Source organism: Erpetoichthys calabaricus, chromosome 3, assembly GCF_900747795.2.
Source record: "Erpetoichthys calabaricus chromosome 3, fErpCal1.3, whole genome shotgun sequence".
Lineage (NCBI taxonomy): Eukaryota > Metazoa > Chordata > Cladistia > Polypteriformes > Polypteridae > Erpetoichthys > Erpetoichthys calabaricus.
In genome coordinates, this window is record NC_041396.2 from 191377196 (window position 1) to 191398728 (window position 21533).

General features: G+C 38.0%; 1 protein-coding gene across 1 annotated transcript in view; it reads left to right on the plus strand.

Moving 5' to 3' along the window:
- Nucleotides 1–21533, plus strand: part of pdss2 (prenyl (decaprenyl) diphosphate synthase, subunit 2) — a 230990-nt gene that overhangs the window by 179683 nt on the left and 29774 nt on the right. The window contains exon 4 of the mRNA XM_028797629.2: nt 10306–10380. Coding sequence (XP_028653462.1) covers nt 10306–10380 — 75 coding nt within the window. The remainder of the gene's footprint in view (nt 1–10305; nt 10381–21533) is intronic.

Consider the following 21533-nt stretch of genomic DNA (forward strand, 5'->3'; position numbering starts at 1 on the left):
TGAACTGGAACTCAATCCACAGTTGGTTACCCTAGTGCCCTAAACTGGAAAACAAGCGAAGAAAATGGGTGGATGGGTGTTTGAATACTTTGGTCAACAATTAGACATTATTTCAGCTGCCATGTCTAGTATAAATTAGATTTATTTTAACATCCTGACATCAGACTGAAGTAATCGGCATATGGATGTACATCAAAAACTGTATTAAACAAATCTGGGAGATTTCCAGCACAAAAACAAAATGTTAATGTTTGCAGTGTGTAAGGCTCTACCAAAACTGTAATCAAAATCACCAAAACCACATTAGCCAAGAGGAAAAAACTGCTAAAGTCTTTGTGAAGAACCACGCATAATATTCTTCCTGAAGTCACAAAAACATAAAACTGCAGGCCTCACTCACAACAGATACTCAGTGTTCACTCATTGTCCAAAAGACTATTCAGAAATGGGAAACCAGTAATCACTAATAAAAAAGTTTATGAAAAGGTATCCGAGTGCTCTTCAAGGGTTTAATGGCCATCAGAGCCAAAACAGTTGAGCATGGTTGTTGTAGTGCTGTGGTATGGGAATAAATGGTGCATCATGACCTGGAAGGTAATTTGCCACCATTGAAGGAATGATGAAATCTGAGCTCTTATCAGAGTATTCTTTAGTGAAATGTCTGGTCATCTATTTGAGTGCAGAAGCACGGAGGAGTAAAGCAAGTAAACAAACACCCAAGTAAGCCTACATCTACATTGTTCTAAAAATAGATATTTAGAGCTTTGAATGGCCAAGACAAAATTCAGATCTATACTCTTACTAAGATGTTGTGGCAATACCTGAATCAAGCATTACATGCACAACTGGCAAGGTGAAGCAGTTCTGCAAATTACTTTTTCATGTGGGGGACTGAGTATTGTATTCTTTTTTTTAAATAAATTAAAAAAAACATCTAAAGTGTTAGGTTTTTACTGATAATCTTATATCATTTCATTGTTAAAAATATGCATAAATATTATATTAATAAGAATATTTTCGTGCTGCTGTATGTGTGGTGAAACCATGCTACCATGATACTCCTCTTTCTTTCTTTCTTTCTTTCTTTCTTTCTTTCTTTCTTTCTTTCTTTCTTTCTTTCTTTCTTTCTTTCTTTCTTTCTATACTGTAAACATTTGCACTTTATTGTGCACGTCCTCATCAGTTTAGAAGTGCATTTTGTTAAGCCTGTTCATGAAGTATTCTCTGTATCTCTGTTCTCTGCTTCTGCATTACTGGCAGTGAAGATAATGTAACGGGTTTGAGATGGCCTGCAAAAATCAATGGCCATTGATTGATTTTGGGGCAAACATATCTCACTATATACCACTTGTTACTCCAGTGAATTTCTGCTGATTGTATAATCTTGCATCATACCTTATATCAGCCCATTCAATTATCAATTTTCAAATTTCTTTGTTCCCTTTTTTCCATTTTTCATTAAATCTATAAACTGTAAGCATGGCATAAAGGAGACATTGAAACGAAAATGGTTTACTTGTTTTCTCTGTTGCAGAGATGTATTTAAGAATTTGATATCTTAGTGTTACTAATGTGATCCCAATGTTTTTAATATTGAAAAGATCATCTAGTATTTCATGTGACATACTCCTTTTTTTTTTGCAGACAATTACAAATACTACTGCTTATTTGTCAGCTAGTGATGATTTCAATAAAGCCCCATTTTAAAATTTAAGATTTGGTATATTCATATTCTGTACTTTGCTAAAGGGACACATCTGTCTTACATGCTATTCATGTGACAGATCAATTCAGCTGTGCACAAAGATATGATTTCTGAAATGGTCCAAGGTGTCTGCTTAAACATATAATCAGAAAGAGTGAACTCAGGAAAAAAGCACCAATTTTCTGAACTTAAAATTAAAATGCAGGCTTTTGCATTCCTCCTCAGTTAAATCCAAGTATTCTGTCTGCAGGTGTAAGGGGCAGTCCCCATAATGCCTGCCTGAGGAATTTTAATGAACTACTTAAATGTGTAGAGTCAGGTTAACTAGAAGAAGATGGATCAGCCCCTGTCCAGAGTAACCCCCCTTTGTCTTCGAGTCATCTTTGCAACTTATTCATCTCAGAGAACTACAGTATGTTTAAAAGTTCAAAAATATTGGCTAAACATCCAATAAATGAAGTAGCAATGCAAAAACTGCATATCATTTTTTAAATACTTTTACATAGAGATTAAAAATGTTCTAATTTAACTGTACATGTGTCATTGGCACACAAGAATCTTTTATTAAATTCTCTGTGGTTAATTACATATACATAATGTGTCTGGCATTTTCCTCAAAATAGAAATAATAGTTCTGTTAATGTTTTATTTTTCCATAAATTCACAGTTAACTCTGTACTGGTAATGAACACGTAGAAACCATGTCTTCTGTTTGTATACTTTATATATCACAGATTAATCAACAATGCCAATCAAGAATGTAAAACCATAACCAAAAATAATATATACAAATAAAAGAGAGAAAAGAAGATTCTCACAAAGGTCTGCACTCTCCCAAAAAATAATTTTAGGAAAGTTTGGTGTTTACAGCCTCATCTGTGTCACAGTAGTTTCTAAGTCAAGCAGAATCCACCCTGTTAATGTCTGATTGACTAATAAGGCCTAACACAATGCAGAATTGTACATTTTGGGAGCTGCAAGGCATGGCTGGTGGGTGTCACCTAGTGGTACATACTGCATCCATCCATCCGTGTTACTCCAAGTCAGCAAAACAGTGACCAGATCCACCTTTCCATGCTATCTGGGTCACCAGGGTTAACAGTTGCAACAGTAACTCTCACAAGAATAGAGCTGTACAGTAATACAAATGTTTCAGGGGTTTATTGAATGCAGAGCTCAGCATACCATACTTGTGTGACATTTTGCTATCAGTCACCCATCATAGCTACACTGTCTTTGGGAGCTTCATCAGCACATTTCATGTTGTATGCCTTTTAAAATTTTCATATTATGAATACAGTATATGAGTTTGATGAGTTTAAATCTACATTTAAAAGCATATTTATGTTATTGCAGGTGTGGGCATACCACAGTAATGCCTGGCATTGTTCAAAATGGAGAGTAAAATAAGATTTTAATTCTGTTGGGTGTACTGTAAAGCAAAGGCCTTTTTAGTAGCCTGCCAGTCACTCATCCCATGCATACTTCAGTCAAGTGCTGCTAATATACACTTCTGAACAATTTGTGGTATTGTTTGAGTGTGTATATATGGGTTAAATTGATATCTTAATTATTCTGCTTATTTCACATATTACCTCTATTGTAACAAGGCTGAAACTCTGGGCTAGGACGTTTGTGTTTAAAAGAAGTTTTACTTGTCCATTTCGAAATTTGGTACAGGATATGTTGTCTTCAAACATTTTTTTTTTCATGTTTCTACTTCCGCTGTTCTCTAGGATAACAAACCATAACATTTTTAGTGAATGATTGATCTGTATTATGTGCCACAGTCATCAGAAGAATCTGGGGATGTTGCTTGTATAAACTGTAATACAATCTGCATTTGCAGTTCAGGTTACAATCCTTCATAGACCTGTTGGCGATACTTAATCCGGCTGGATTTGGGAATGGGGCTTATCTGATACTTTCCAAAAAAAGCCCCTCATTTTCTCTATTCCCAAGTTAACTAAGACAGCACATCTGGTAACACTGTAGGAGCATTGTCCTCTTGGTTTCTGCAAGGGCTCAGATTGCTTCAATATTTCCTCAAGGATCTAGTTACCCAAAGGGCAAGGAGACTCAGAAGAGACTATGTTTATACCAGGCTTTCAAATAAAAACCGTATGGATTTAATGAAAAAAGCTGCTCTTTGCCCAAATGTATTCTTCTCATTTACCACTTCCTTCTTTTCTTATTCGTTTTTTTTTTTTAAGCAGAAGATACTTTCCTTTTTCTAGTATTCAAAGTAATTCCAAACCATTGAAAATATCAAAGCTTGGCTAATTAGATGTCTTCTGTATGCCTGAGTACTGAGCCAGACTATTTAGGATAATGAGTTGTATCTATTTATTTCAAAACATTGCTTTTAGCCTAATGTTTTTAATTACAGTGCCTGAATAAAATCAAATCGAAACAGTTTCATCAGTGATCATTGCTGAAGAATAAATAAATCTCTTTTCGTATGCAACATTCTAACAGAAATAGACACTATCTCAAAAACCATTTACATTTTAATCTATCTTGGCTGAAAATTCACAGTAAAATTATCTTGCTTTTTTACTGACGCACACAAACAAAAATCCTAAAGTACATTTTATTACTAGCCTTGTACATATAGTAATGAACTTCTGAGCAGCCTGGGAGTCTTCTCTGCACGTTAATTTTGGTTCTCAACTTCATTTGCCTAAGTAGCAATTGCGTCTCCTCAGGTTACATTTTATAAGGGGACTCTGTGGGTCGATCAGAGCTAACTGGCAAGCAATAACTTTGCAATTGTCATCTGAATATACTTTTCAAGTGCTGGACTTGGTGACATTCAGTTTGGCATTTACAAATTATCAAAAAAAAAACAAACTGTCACTTCTGACACATGAAGCTCTTTAAATTATGAAAAGGTAAATGATGTCAAATTGTCTTTTAAACAAGTATGTTATAGTGGAATCACAAGTGACTGAGAGCTCACCTTGTCTGTGCAGAACCCCAGACTGAGCAGCAGGGTTTCCGTTTGACAGCCAGTGATGAGGAACTCAGACTGTGATTATACTTGTTTAGCAGGTGTCAGTCAAAATAAATATTTTGCAGCAGTTGAAGTTCTTTTTTCTTTTTAGTAGGGAAAACCATAATTTACAAAATGTGCTCTCTTACTGTTTTTTATATTTCATTACTTTGTTTTTTATATGTTAGACGGAGGCATTTTTATGCCAGTATTAAGGTAAACTTCAAGATGTTACAGCTCCCACATTATAAGCTGTACTTTGTTTAACTTTTTCAGGGCTGATGTCGACTTTTGTCAAAATTCAGGAGTAGAGGAGGGTAATCGGCTATAAACTGCAACAAAACTCGTCCTTATGTTTTTGTTCAAATCTCTTTGCTAGAAGGAAAGTTACATAGCTTTGTTGATTTAACCTCGATTCCCTATATGTGCATGAGTAGGAAAGAGCAAACAACCTCTAAAATGGCACCGACATCTGGCGAGAGACCAAAGCAAAATACTCCGTGGATGTTTTACGTAATTTCGTTGACTCAGACTCTGAGTTTGATGGAAGTAATCTGGAGATCAAAAACGAAAGTGAGGTACCAGCATCATCTGATCGGTCCCCAGGTGATCGTGGTGCTGAACACTTTCGTGTAGCTGATGCGCCTACAGCAGCGTTTGCCTGAGAGGACCACCACTTATGATGACAAGAGGTACAAACCAGATTGTGTCACCGTCACCGCCACCCATCTGCTGTGTGAAGACAGCCAGGCAGCTGGGCCACCGTGCATTCCTGCTGCCCATTGAGGTGCCCCCAATGCAGCCACTGCCGCCAGAGATGCCGAACATGCGCTAACAGCACCCACAGCACATAGCAACAGATGTTTTATGTTGACTTAAGTGTGAAATCATTGCTCTGTGTGCTTTGCAGAAAATTGTGTTTTTCGGAAAAAATATTCAGCCCTCAAAGAGTTAAATAAAATTTTAAAAATTATTAGCATTAACAATTGATGTTTGTTGAAAATTTCTTTGCTTGCTGGAGTTTCCTAATTGCTATACAAAGCAACTGAGCAAGTCCTTTACGTAAGGAGCCATCATATCCGGATGGATAGCATAGCAGATGATTTGTTCTGTGAAGTATTTTAGATCAGAGGTAGTGTGTGCGCAGAGGCTTGCAAACATATTCAACCATGCTGGAGAGAAGTCATGCCCAGTAGTTTCTGCTAAGCATTTCAGTATTGTGTTTCATGCCATTGTCCTGCTAAATGGTGAATTTGCATCCCAGGTTTTATTTTTAGTGCATGGAAGCAGAGTTTCCTCAAATATGTGATGCTTGCTGCTTTCGTATCTCAAAAAAGCACAACAGACAATCCTAAAGCCTTACGGAGAGTAGGCAGAAGTAGCAGACTAAGATGTATTAAAACAGTCAATAAAGCTAAGTAATCACATTCCAATTAAAAGGTTGTCTGCAGTGAAAAATCTGCAGCCCTTGTGAAAATGCTAAAAATGCATAAAGAAGGCCTAGCATAAAGTCTAGCCCACCCCTTACAACATTTGCACCACACAGTGTTACACCTCGACTTAACAGTATGCTTTATTAATCTGCAGCATCATAAAACAAGAAGCTTGCAAATCAGTTTTACCAGAGGCTATAATGATTAAGATCAGTTGGAACATTCATAGCAAGGATATTGGAAGGAAAAGGAAAAAAAAATAAAGAATTTAGGTACAGCCTCTGCCTGTTCGTGACATGATGTGCTAATATTGAACTTTAATTAATAAATCATGCTGTTTATTTTCCAGCACAAATTGTGTGTAGAGCAGAGAGGTTTATAGGATTAGTATTGTCACGTGAACAGAGTAGAGAGAAATTCTTACCTGTGTGTGCTAATCAATCTGCAACATGTTGCCACTCTCCAGTGCCATGATTATTCAGTGCAACTTCCTTGCCATGAAACTTCTTTTTATTTTTATTTTTTTTACTTGAACACATTTTTATGTAATAACTACTGGAAAACACCAGTTGCTGTCTTTCTTATTATATATAACAGAGAGAACAGTATACATTATTGTGAATGCCCAGTTGGTATACAAGCTGCAGCCAAAACTTCACTTTTGCTGAAACTCCAAGTTAAATACAAGTAACAGTATTAATTTTCTTGCAAATACCACAAAGTTAACAGCAGCTACATTATATGCAGGCACTCTTCAATTTTTTAAACAGCGGTGTTGTGTAAAAGTCATAATTATCCACCTCTCCATCATTAAAACCTAATCCAATTCAGGTAATGGAGATATTCATAAAATATCCTTTGTGATAAAATGATATATAAATACATACATGCAGAAGTGGGTAATACCACTCATAGCAGTAAAAGGGGGGAAATAATAAAACTTAAACAGCTACCAAAAAGTTTGCTTTTTTTATTCTTTTTTTTTAACCAAATTTCTCTGTATAGCAAGTACCCCTTTAAGAACCAGCTTCAGATGCCTAGCAGTGCCCACCCTTGACTTCACATAATACAAGTACACGTCTGTCTCTCACAAGGGCATGCGTGGAATCACCTTTTTTGCATTTACAGTATATGGCAATGTGACTTAATAACATAAAAGTAACTGTTTAAAGAACAAATCATCCTGCACATACAAATAGTGAAACTGAAATCCATCCATCCATCCATTATCCAACCCGCTATATCCTAACTACAGGGTCACGAGGGCCTGCTGGAGCCAATCCCAGCCAACACAGGGTGCAAGGCAGGAAACAAACCCCAGGCAGGGCGCCAGCCCACCACAGTGAAACTGAAATTCATGATAAATTAATCTCCACTGACCAGTATTTGTCCAAGTCTGTGAATTATGAAAACACAGATAGCCTAATACATGTATTTTTCTGAAAAGTTTTAGACTTCAGTGTTTTTCACTTTTGATGGCGTTGTATTTTAAAGAGAATAAAATAGTTTTTTAAGACTTGACAAAATACTTTGAAAGTAGTACAGACTTTCAGTGTATCTCTCCAAATAAATGCTGCAAGCCCATTAATTCTGTAACTTAGTATCATATATTCACACTATTCAGCAATTAATTACCTAGCTCCTATTTCATTCCACCAAGTGTGGCAAATTCTGTAGTGAAATTAAATATGTTTCTTTGTTATAAACTCTGTCTTTTCCATTTCTTTAAGACTAAAAATGATAACTCACCAAATGAAATTAATACTTAGTTTATAGCGATGTATGAATTGAAGTTTGGTACACATACTGTGCGTGCAATGCCCCTTTCACACGAGAGGCAAGCACTGTAGCATAAATGTGTTATAAAAAAATCATCTGGATGTTAAAAGTGCTTTGTAAATTCTTGTGTTTGTCCAATATGAAAGTATATGCTGCCACTGCCAAGAACGGAAACAAAGCATCATCTTTCCTCAAACTCTGTCTTTTCTTGTGACAACACCAATGTGATACTCTGCGGCAAAACTGGCAAACGAGATCATTGGTTTTCAGTTTCTCTTTAATACACAACCTGAAAACAGTATGCTTTCAGGATACTATATTTCTGACTGCTTGTTAATAATATTTTTTTTTGCCACAATTAATATTTCAAGCAATGATGGAAAATTCTGCCATTACTTCTCATTGCCTAGAAAAATACTTGAGGTATGCCAGAAAATTGCTTCACCTTTTAGATGCTCACCACATGTTGATCTGAAGTTCTTTTCTGATCAATACTGATTTAGCAAATTGAGCTACTGCTGGGTAAGGATGGATCATCTGTGGCTGTATGTTGTATGTATTGGCACAGTAAATTCACAATTTGTATCTTTTGCTTTACACACTGCCAAGTTTGGCCTGAGATGGATAAATAATAACCTTTAAGTGCTGAAAACAATAAAAAAAAAAAAGTTATTTCAAAATAGGCATGTTTTCAGCAAGTTTTTATGATAATATACTTAGGTCAAAGGTAAAGCCACGAGTGCTAGAACCAGAATATTCTATACATTCAATAAAAAAAAATCATTGCCAGTTCTCATAATACATATTGCTCATTAATGGAACTCTGAACTTTTTTTAGTACATGGAGTAAAATATTTGCTCTTGCTGTAGCATCTAAACAAGGAACACAAGCTGCTGATTTCACTCCAGAAAACCTAGCAAAATGTTCAAAACCTAGCACTTCTCAATATGTACAGTTTTCATATCATAAATCAAAAATGATATACCAGCAGGGTTCCTTTTATGGCAAATGCGGTGTGAGAACATCAATCAATTATTATATAAATTTATTGTGTTGTAGATTCAATTTTAAATGGGTAAAAATGCCATTTTTCCCATCAATCAACACTCAATAACTCATAATGGCAAAGTGAAAACATTTCAAAAAGTTTTGCAAATTTATAAAAAATCAAAAACTAAAATCCTTCTTTTATTATTTACATGTAATAAATACATGTACGCTAAGTGCATATGCTGGAAAAAGCACATTTTTAAATTGTGTTTAGTACTAAACCCCAAGGAGAAAAAAAGTGACTGGGGCTGTTTAGCATATAAATATTTTTTAGTTAGTGATTATGAAATAGCAAATACTTAGCTTTCAAGTGATACAGTGTAGTATTTAGATGTAATACATAGCTTTTCACAAATGTAGGCTAAAACACAGCTGCTGAACTAAATTGAGATTTCAGCAATGGCACAGAGCCATGAGTATTAACTGTTTATATATTCAGCATCCCAGCACCTTCCATAAATGTTTAAGAGTAGGAAATGTTTTTTTGTATGTGGCTGAAAAATCAGGTACTGTATTATTACACATTTTCCAATATTGAAATAAGGCTTGAATATTTGTTCCATAAAAAAAGTTGAGTGTGTTCTAAAAAGCAATTGCTTCACTGGTCTGCTCAGCATGGTGTTGGACAAAGATAGAAAGACCGGATTGAACATTAACAACCCAAACTGAGAATCAGCAAATCGGGAGCTATGGCGAATTGTTCATTAAGCAACCGGTCACAATATTTTGTTCAAAATAAGAGATGATACCATTTATTTAACGTAATATTCGTATTTTTACTTATGTGTTTGGAACAAGCAAGGTTTATTTTATTTTTTTCTGCTTAGCTAAAGCAAGTGCAGCTAGAGAGTTGAAAAATGTTACTGTGACCAGTTTAAAAGCCAGACTGACATGTCTCTCAAAAAATGTTTTTTGATAACAATTGAGACATTTTCAATATGATTTGAAAAATTTAGGATGGGTCAATAATTTCTAAGAACATTTTTGTCTTAACATGCATATCTAGTGATGGAATCAGGCACAGTATGAGGTGTACAACTACTAGAAATGACTTTTTCAGCAATTTAATTGCAATTGGATCAAAAGTCCTGATGATTGGATTTAAATGTTAGTCATTTTTCTACTCCATGGCAGCATCTTTGAGAAAATCAGTACTGAAAATTTTTTATCTTTTAATTTCAGTACAATTTCAGTACAAGTACAAATGTGTTGGGTTTCTGTTATAATTAAATATTGTACAGCATGTTTCTTATTCAGATTATGGGATAAATTAGTTTTAATTCCAAAATGCTTTTTAATTTCCAGAATTGCATTCTGTAATGTTTGTTGTCTTTCTCACTAGGTTGTGGAGCTCATTTCCAGTGCCATTGGGGACTTGGTTCAAGGTATATACTATGAAAACAACAGAACGGGTGAGGTAAGAGAATCAACAAACTAGAAAGTTTTTGTATACTTTACTGTCCATAACCATAATATTGCATTGGCTTTCTGCCATTTTATTAACACTTAGAAGTCTTTAATAGAGAAGCCACAATATACATAACACATTTTTCAGGTGAAATGGAAAGGTAAAAATACTGCAGCTTTTATTTCTCACTACATCTGCATATAGATATTTAACATTGTAGAATAACACCATCATTGGTGTTCCATTACCTCACTAAAAGTGATCATAAATATCTGAAATATTGAATTAAAGTAGAATAAAATAATCACTTGGTTGCATATTCCTTTTATGAAGTAACTGTATCAAACCCAAATCATACTCACATCTGGGTCCTCGTGTATAACGCTGCGTGTAGAATTCACACTAAAATGTGGCGTACAGACAAAACTGGAAATGTGCATACGCACAAAAAAATCCAGATGCATAAAACTGTGCATACGCGAAGTTTCATGCACTTCCCCATTATAAATCCCAATGAGCATGAAATTTAATGCTCATGCACGCGCCTACAGCACCACCCTGACTTTTTTCCTCCCAGATTTTTGTTTATTTTAATAAGCAAAACCATATAAATAGCCCCTTCCATTAAGTGCTTTCTTAAAAGACAATAGCAAAAGCACATGAAAAAAGAAGAATTTCAATGAATGCAAAGTTGAGATAAGGAAAAACATACTATTTCTTGCCTTAAGCAGTGGTATAAGCAGCAAAAGGAAATTATGGAGTGATACAGTGTGGCAGAGACACTTGAAAGTTCAAGTTCTGAATGTCGCACAGTGCCCAAAATAAAAAAGAAGTGGTCAGATATCAGTCGCTATGAAAAGGCGAGTCGCAGCCCACCATCTGTTTATTCCGTTTCAGAAAATATTACAAAAGGTGACCCCCCTGCCAAGAACACGATGATGGTGCTGCTGTGCCCAGCACATCTTCAGATGCTGGCTGTACACACACCTCTGCCTCGGAAACGGCTTGGCAAACATTTGGCTGTGTGTGCTGAGGGATGCTTGTCTGGAGTTACAAAATGCATTAATGGATGCTGTAAGAGATGTGGCCAGTGAACTAAATATAAGGGCTGTATTATGTGATATTGACCACAAATTAAATGAATTGGTTAAAAAATAAATGTTGCATCTGATTACCGGTTTTTAAATTCTGCTAATTACATTCAAAGAAGTTGTAATGCTGTCCAATTTGGCTGATCATTTGGTGGGTCCGGGTTAGGTTCATCATACCGGATCTCTTCAGGAATGAGCAAGCCACAATTGTGTGCCACATTATGCAGCCTGCTGCTTGAACAATACAACACACTTTCGGTGGACTATAAAGCAGCACATTAATAGACTGCAAATGCAGTCTTTACATAAGTAAATTCATTGTCAGAAGGCACCTTTATAGCATAGCGTCAGAACTGAGCACCACAATGGACAGATTGTCTGCTCTTTACTGTACATGGATCTTTGAGGTGACTTGCTCTCCTTAAAAGGACTGCTTGCCTTTTGCCATAATAGTTGGAAAATGCACCTGTGACTGTGTGGAGTTGCCGTTTTTATAGTCTCTCCTGCTACACATGATGTAATGCCAGTTCATTCTTTTGGTTGATTTATCCCTGGCTGATGTAACTTGTTCAGCATTGTTGCAATAGCAATGTATGTGCAGTTGACCGCTCCAATTGCATTAGGAAAACTGAACGTTACTGTGAATTGTGCTTTGATGTTTGCATGTTTAACCACATGTAAGGAATTCTTATCTGTCTGGATGACAAGTGGATAATACCATCCTATACAGCTGGCATGGCGCGACTCAGTGATGTTTGTGAAATACCCGATCATCAGCAAGTTCATGTTGAAAAGCTTCTGTAGCTAAAAACCTGAGAGTGGACAAAACTTGCAAAGGAACAAGTAGAGCACAATTCTTCAAAGTCTGCCTTTGTAAAGCTGGCACCAGTCCAGCACACTACTCCATGAGGATAGCTCTTGGAAATCGAAATCGCCTTAGAAGCTATTCATCATCATCGATAAATATGTGCTCTCTTCTATTTCTTCCATTTGCGATGTCTCCTAACAACGCTAAAGCGGCCATGGTAGTTGGAATAGTTTGGTCATTCCATACACCATTATATTGTTACTGAATGATTACAATCAAGGGAATTACATTTGTAAATGATATGCAATTAATTTTGGTGTATTTAATAAATTCTGTGTTGTTAATGAGAATCTGAAAAAAGGGAGACCACAAAGAAACAGTAGCACTGCTATGACGCTGCATGCCACCAGTTTGCAAAACCAAGCAGAAACTTGTGTATGCACAGTGTGAGACTGCCGTGAAAATGTGCATGGCTTTACGCCAAATTTAGTTTTTATACATCTCAAAGTGTGCGTGGAAACGGGCATATGCAACATTTTTGTGCGTACGCACCGTTTATACATGAGGCCCCAGATGCTTGGATAATCCTTTGCTGCTACCATTTGTAATTGCCATTTTAGTTGTTGACTTCCGTCTTCCATTGAGCAAGTGAAATATATAATTTATTGCAGTGAATTTTATAACATTGCATTGCTGCATGATGAATAACCAGGTAATGGGGTGTTTTTTATATAAGCAGACAAAAATACTTCTGTACGCATCTATATTATTCTGCTGTCATGATCATCACTTATGAGGCAATGAAGTTTCAGAGGATGTCATGCTTGAAGCCATGAGACCCATGGCTTGCCATGCACATTCACCTTCAGATCTCACTGGTAGAGGTTTATCTCTGGCTCATCTTCCAGTAGCACTTTATTCTGAAGCTTGATTAGCTCACCTCTAAGCTTTTTAACAAATTATAGTCTTTCTGTTTTTTTTATTGCTGATGAAAGTTTGCATCTTTCAGTGCTCTGTGTATAATTCTACTGTTGACATTTTATACAAACAATGTGCTGCTGTTTTGTGAAGATTTGCTAATGACTCCAGGGATAATTGCTTGTTTTTCACAGCTCTTTTCTTTTTTAAGCTTTCTTTGTCTTTCTTTACTAACAGGGCCACTGAGAAATGCCTAGTAGACCTGTGGTCAGTTTCATTTTCATGATATTCCATATTGTTGATTTTTTCTCAAATTATTTGCTATAATTCTGCCAGAATTGTTTCATTTTACCATCCAATCTTTTTCTTTTCTTTTTTAAAGAACAAGTGGTAAACAAAAAGTCATAAACACCTTCAACTGGGCTATGCAGCTTAAGAATGCACTAGTAACTGAATTTCATAACAATTCAACTTACAAGACAAAATACAAAATAATAAAATACAAAAAAATAAAGGTATTTATGTTATCTCCTGTCTTGCTCCCAATATGCATAATATTCTTATGATCTGTTATGATTGAATTATATAATACTCTATGCAGCAGTTTCCAAATTATTCTGCAGTAATTGTGTCCGCAGTCATAAAAAGAGTAATTTTCAAAGTTTACTGTTAAACACAGAGCGCTGTTACTTTCTATATAATTTCATTAATGCTAAAACAAATAACAGATAATAATAAAAATCTGTTCAGGACTCAGTGACCAACACTCATCCTTGGTTAACCCACTCACCTCAAATACCAGAACAGCGCTCATTGAACAGCAGTGTAAAAAGGTGAATTAATAACTTTACAAACAAAAGCAAATAGTTTACAACACAAATCCCCCAAACAATAGACACATTTGAAAAACAAAGCTTGAAATTGACAAATTAAGGTATGTGATGTAGTTGCCATTATTAACTCATTTTCCATGAAAATCCTGGTTTGCTTTTATAATCATTATTACTATTCTATAAGAGGTTGATGAAAACAGGAAGAAATTACCAGGAAGCCACCGCAAATAATACAAACATTCTGCCCTGCCAGGAAAAGTGGTTGGGTACTCCAGAGAAAATACAAATACAATAGATCATCTTCTGAGATGCATCTCACGCTTGTAAATAGAGACAAAAATCCAACTTTCAGTAGGTGGCATCAGTTTCGAATTTCCCCGGTTTGTGTCCTGTTGTTCCAGATGTCTCTCTCTCTCTCTCTCTCTCTCTCCAGGTTAAATTCCATTAAGTAAACTGTCCTGTCCACGCAGTGTTAACTCCAAAAGCCAATAGTGTATGTGGCACTCGCTACAATACAGTACACCTTCTTGGTGTGTATTTAATTCTTACATTAATAATTATCCTCTCCTACCCCATGCCTTCCAGCTACAAAGATCTTAATGGACCAAACTAGTTCTTACTTATGTAAAAGCTCAAAGTTTAAAGCATTGTACAGCTGTGTATTTACACACCTGAACAAAAAGATAGTAGCAGCAGGATTTTGAAAATAAAAAAAAAACTGCGTATAATTAATAAAATAAACATTTTGTAACCTGCTTAATCCAGTTCAGGGTCACTGGGGCTTGTCAGCATTGTGTTCATCCTAAAAAAAATTGCTGCAGACAGAGGGGCCAGCAGGACCCCCTTGTGCACACAGACACACTTGCATGGGGCAAATCTTCAACCTGACAAGCAAACCTTTGAGGACTCAGAAGGGAAACTCACACAAACAAGAGTAGAACATGCATACTCCACACAGACAACAACTAGGCATGGCATTTGAACACAAAGTGCTGGATCCATAAGAGAGCAATATTAACTGTGCTATTATCCTCCTGCCTTGAACTAAATGAAAAATTGTGTGTCTTATAAGATTCATAAGAAATAGTCATGAGCATTCAGTTGAAAATTAAACCAAATGGACAATTAAGAACTTCACTGGAAAAGTTGCTGCTGGTTGCCACTTTTAAGCTAAGTTCATATTTATGCCATGACATAAATTGCTCAGATCACTTAATGAACCATTGTCAAACATAAACAGAAAAATAATGATGCCCAGCGGAGTGACATTATCAGAGTTTTCTTGTGCTGAAGAACAGCTACATTTGGAGCCTGAGATTTACAGGCGAGTTAAAACATTAGAAATTACTGTCCTGTAATATACAGTCTTATAAAATGGTTACATTTTAGAAGATTAACTTGGAGTTTTATTAGGCCTTTGCAAATAGTCTTATTGCTAAATACAAAGAAGCTGTAAAATGTAAAAGGGTATTTTAATCCTTTTTGTGGTTTGTGTGACCCTTGGTCCCTTTGTGTGGATTCACTGTAGATTCTGAGGACACTTCTGACACATTGGTGCTTCACTTCAGCTTTTATGAGAAGCTAAGTGAGTTTCTGCTTCTGTAATAACTGAGACTATAAAAATGTCTCTGTTTTGAAGAGCTGTTTTGTATTGGAAAAAGTGAGTGTCTGTGTGGTAGCTTATGACTTCAGCTCCATCTCCCATTTACTGGGTGGTACAGAGACAGGACCTTCAGGGGAGTGCTTTGGCGTGCTCAGGCTGATTAGCTGCCAAACTGTGTTAAACTTGGCTTTTGTTTTGCTATGGCCAGGGTTTTTACCTTGGCTTGTGTCTGTTTTTTGGTTAATTGCCATTTTTGTTATTTTTAAATTATTATTTGTCATGTTTTATTTAACTTCTGTTATGTTTGTCTATGATTTAGTACATGTGTCCTGTAACTTTAAATTTGCAGCTATTCCATATATTTTGTGGGTGGTGCCCCATGAGGCGGGGCCACCCTGACATCACTGCTGTTGGAGCCCGTTTTCTGGCTTTATATTCAGTCAGAAGAGAAAGACAGCAGTGGAACATTTATTTTGATTTGGAGTTTTGTGTGACAGTTGCATTTCTTGTTACAACGTATTTTCCTTCTGGTTTCTGGATATCTGCTTCTGTTTTGGGTTTCCTCTTATTGGGACTTGTTTGTTGTTCATTGCCTTTTTAGGTAAATCCTTTTGCCATTTTTGCTCTGTTGTGGATTTTTGCTTTATTTTCTATTTTTGTGATAAATTTTTATCTATAAGATAAGATTCTTGTGAAACTTGTCTCCTTACAAGCCAGACTTGTAGCAGTTTTTCTCTCCTTTGTGAGACAGTTTGATATATTGTGTATATAAAATGCACTTCCTTGTATTTTGAACTTTTAAAGTTGGCTCCCCATTTTGGGTCCTTCTCTGGCTGAAACCTGCAGGTAGTATTTGTGCCTGGCTGAGTTTAGGTGAACCTCTTCTGGGCAGGTCAGTGAAGGTCCTCGTCAGCTTTACGGGTCTTTTGGAGGTCTCACACACCCAGGTGTGTGACTTTGTTTAACAAGTGCTTTGTTTTTGGAGGCATAGTTTTGGTCATAATCTTGATTTCGGCCATATTGTCTACCGGCAATTTTAAATTGTTTTTCTTTTTTGCTGTTTATGATAGCTACAGCACATATCTACACAGTCCCACCACTAGCAACTCATCACAAAGACAAAAATTATACTGCTCAAAAAATGAGGGGAGCACTTAATCATCACAGTCTAACGCCAAGTCAGTTAACCTTCAGGGATATCAATCTGCCCAGTTAGGTAGCATAAGCGATTATGAACCAACCTCATCTGCTTGATGCAAATGAAAGTGACAACAGGTGCACTGGAGAGAAAACAGCAAGACAACCCCAAAAAAGGGAATGGTTTGCAGGTGGTGGTCACAGAGAATTGCTTTCTCCTTATTTTTCCTGACAGTCTTCTCTAGTTTTGTGTTTTGCTAGTATCCTTTTCACTATTGGTAGCAAGAGGCAGTACCTGCAGCTGATTCAGATTACACAGTTCCAATTCCCCCAGGATGGCACTTCCATAAATGCTGTTACAAGAAGGTTTGCTGTGTCTCCCAGCATAGTCTCAAGAGGATGGAGGAGATACCAGGAGACGGGCCTTTACACAAGGAGAGATGGACAGGGCGGTAGAAGGGCATCAACCCAGCAGGAAGATCGGTAACTGTCCCTTTGTGTGAAAAGGAACAGGATGAACACTGCCAGAGCCCACACAAAATGACCTCCAGTTAGGTACTGGTGTTCAGGTTTCTGACTGAGCTGTCAGAAATAGATTTCATGAGGGTGGCATGAGGGCCCAACATCCCCTAGTGAGACCTGTCTTCACAGCCCATAACCATTCAACTCGATTGGCGTTCACCAGAGAATACACAATTGGTAACACCACCATTGGCACCCTATTTTGTTCACAGATGAGAGCAGGTTCACACTGAGCAACAGGTGTTAAATGTGAAAGAGTCTCGAGATGCTGTGCTGAATGTCATACAGCCTGCAATATCATCCAGCATGACCAGTTAGGCAGTGGGTCAGTGATGGTCTGGGGAGGCATACCTTGGAGAGTCACACAGACCTCCACCTGGTAGGATACAGTACCCTGAATGTTGTTAGCTACCAGGATAAATCATCAGAGCCACTGTCAAATGTTACTCTGGTGCAGTGAGCCCTGGGTTGGTCCTGGTGCAAGACAATGCCCGGTCTCATGTGCCTAGAGTGTGTAGGCAGTTTCTGGATGATGAAGGCATTGATGCCATTGAATGCCCTAGATGTTCCCCAGATCTGATGCCAATTGAGAACCACTGGGACATTATGTATCAGTGGATCCAACACCACCAAGTAGCTCCACAGACTGCCCAGGAGCTCAACGATGCCCTGATCCATGTTTGGGAGGAGACCCACCAGGACACTATCTGCTGTCTCATCAGGATCATGCCCAGCTGTTGTCGGGAGTCACATTATGTGTTACCATGCTGAAATTCACGCAAGTAGGATCAGCGTGTGATTTTAGTTTTGACTTTGATTTTAGATAGATAGATAGGTAGGTAGATAGATACTTTATTAATCACATACTCCAGCAGCACCTTACTGATACAAAAAACAATATTAAATTAAGGAGTAATAAAAATGTAGGTAAAAACAGACAATAACTTTGAATAATGTTAACGTTTACCCCCCCGGGTGGAATTGAAGAGTCGCATAGTTTGGGAGAGGAACGATCTCCTCAGTCTGCCAGTGGAGCAGGACAGTGACAGCAGTCTGTCGCTGAAGCTGCTCCTCTGTCTGGAGATGACACTGTTTAGTGGATTCTCCATAATTGATAGGAGCCTGCTGAGCGCCCGTCGCTCTGCCACGGATGTCAAACTGTCCAGCTCCAAGCCTGCCTTCCTCACCAGTTTGTCCAGGCGTGAGGTGTCCTTCTTCTTTATGCTGCCTCCCCAGCACACCACGGCATAGAAGAGGGCACTCGCCACAACCGCCTCATAGAACATCTGCAGCATCTTATTGCAGATGTTGAAGGACGCCATTCTTCTAAGGAAGTATAGCCGGCTCTGTCCTCTCTTGCACAGAGAATCACTATTGGCAGTCCAGTCCAATTTATCATCCAGCTGCACTCCCAGGTATTTATAGGTCTGCATCCTCTGCACACAGTCACCTCTGATGATCACGGGGTCCAGGAGGGGCCTGGGCCTCCTAAAATCCACCACCAGCTCCTTGGTTTTGCTGGTGTTCAGGTGTAGGTGGTTTGAGTCGCACCATTTAACAAAGTCCTTGATGAGTTTCCTATACTCCTCCTCCTGCCCACTCCTGATGCAGCCCACGATAGCAGTGTCGTCAGCGAACTTTTGCATGTGGCAGGACTTCAAGTTATATTGGAAGTCCGATGTATATAGGCTGAACAGGACCGGAGAAAGTACAGTCCCCTGCGGCACTCCTGTGTTGCTGACCACAATGTCAGACCTGCAGTTCCCGAGACGCACATACTGAGGTCTGTTTGTAAGATAGTCCAAGATCCATGCCACCAGGTATGAATCTACTCCCATCTCTGTCAGCTTGTCCCTAAGGAGCAGAGGTTGGATGGTGTTGAAGGTGCTAGAGAAGTCTAGAAACATAATTCTTACAGCACCACTGCCTCTGTCCAAGTGGGAGAGGGATCGGTGTAGCATATAGATGATGGCAACCTCCGCTCCCACCTTCTCCTGGTATGCGAACTGCAGAGGGTTGAGGGCGTGGCGTACCTGTGGCCTCAGGTGGTGAAGCAGCAGCTGCTCCATGGTCTTCATCACATGTGACGTCAGAGCGACAGGCCGGAAGTCGTTCAGCTCACTAGGACGTGATACCTTTGGGACTGGGGTGATACAAGATGTTTTCCAAAGCCTCGGGACTCTACCCTGTTCCAGGCTCAGGTTGAAGATGCACTGTAGAGGACTCACCAGCTCCAACGCACAGACCTTCAACAGTCGTGGCGATACTCCATCTGGACCCGCTGCTTTGCTGGCACGAAGTCTCCTCAGCTCTTTGCTCACCTGCGCTGCTGTAATTGTGGGTGGGGATGTCTCTCCTATGCTGGTATCAGCAAAAGGATGGGTGGAGGGTGCAGTACTCTCTTGAGAGTGAGAGTGGGTTAGGGTGGTCAAACCTGTTAAAGAAGTTGTTCATTTGGTTTGCTGTCTTCACGTCTCTCTCGATGGTGGCACCCCGCTTCGACCTACAGCCAGTGATGATCTCCATCCCATCCCACACTTACTTCATGTTGTTATTCTGCAACTTTTGCTCCAGCTTTCTCCTGTACTGCTCCTTCGCTGCCATGAGCTGGACTCGGAGTTCCTTCTGCACGCGCTTGAGCTCATGCCGATCACTGCCTTTAAAAGCCCTTTTCTTCTGGTTCAAAAATCCCTTGATGTCACTTGTAATCCATGGCTTGTTGTTAGCATAGCAGCGTACTGTTCTTACTGGAAGTACAATGTCCATACAGAAGTTGATGTAGTCAGTAGTGCAGTCAACAACCTCCTCAATGTTCTCACTATGTGATCCCTACAGGATATCCCAGTCTGTAGTTCCAAAGCAGTCCCTCAGAGCCTGCTCTGCCTCAGGGGACCACTTCCTGAATGAGCATGTGGTTACAGGTAGCTCCTTCACTCTTGGTTTGTAGTGAGGCTGAAGCAGAACCAGGTTATGATCTGCTTTCCCAAGCGCAGGCAGCGGGGTGGCGCTGTATGCGTCTTTAACGTTTGCATACAGTAAGTCAATAGTCTTATTTTATAATATCTATAATATTTATAATATCCTTATTTTAGGTGTGATGTTGAATCTAGCCCTCCGTGGGTTGCTGATTTTGTTTTCTATTGACCATTGTTACATCATTTTGCTCTCAACAAGTTGCACAGTATTACTCAGTAACGATTTTCCACTTAATATTTTGTTCTTCAAGATCCATGTGACTGTAATTAAATGTGATTTAAGTGTTCCCTTAGGTTTTTGAGCAGTATATATAAGTAAAACAAACTGTATTTTTAAGTTTCATTTTATTTATGTTTTTTCCAATGACTCAATTGTGGTTTCCAGGAAAATTTCCTGTGTTTTGGAAGAGTTCGATTTGTGTGTGTGTATGTATGCACTACAGCTGTCAGATCAAATATCAGTAATTAAGTTATCCATATGAAAAAGTTCTATTTGAGGGCAAATGCTGACATTCAATTATAAAAGAACAATCCTTTATTTTACCTCACAGTAATTTTGGCATTGTGTTACTCCACACACGCTACACTGCAATAATTTTTTTAATTGTTCATTTGTATTGTTATGTATAGAACAAACAGATGTTTCTACCATACTGCTCTACCTTTTGGTTAACAAGTGCACAAACAGAAGATTTCAAACACTTCTCCAGCACCCTAAAAGTTTTGTTTTGCTCCTGATCCTGTTCCAATACACTCTTGAACATCAGATCTCGGATTTCCTGTTGTTTTACAGTTTGTTAAAACTATTAAGCCTTAATTGTAGCAGACAAAAGTTGGTTTCCTTTATCATTAAACATAATTGGAAATAACTGCCATATTTCACATTTTCCTTTTATACTTAGAAAGGCTTTAAAGTCATCATTTTAAAGAGCACTTTCCATGTCAGGAAGGCATACTGAGTTACCTCAGCCAACGCATTTCTTATGGAAGCTGCTGGCTTGATATATAATTCCTAAAACAAAGTATTAACGTTACCTTTGTTATATTTTTACTGATCCTGTAAAGGGGGGAAGAATCATTACCACTGGAGGCTTGCTGCACCACTTGACCAGCACCCAGCTCTACAAACTTAACTAGTTGAGCTGCTTCACATACTTGATCTACTGGTTTTACTGATTTTTTTTATTTAGTAGCACAATTTTTAAGTTGTTGTTAGAGGAAATGTCAAAAAACATAATGAGAATACTTCAAAATCATTGCAATGCAACATTTAGT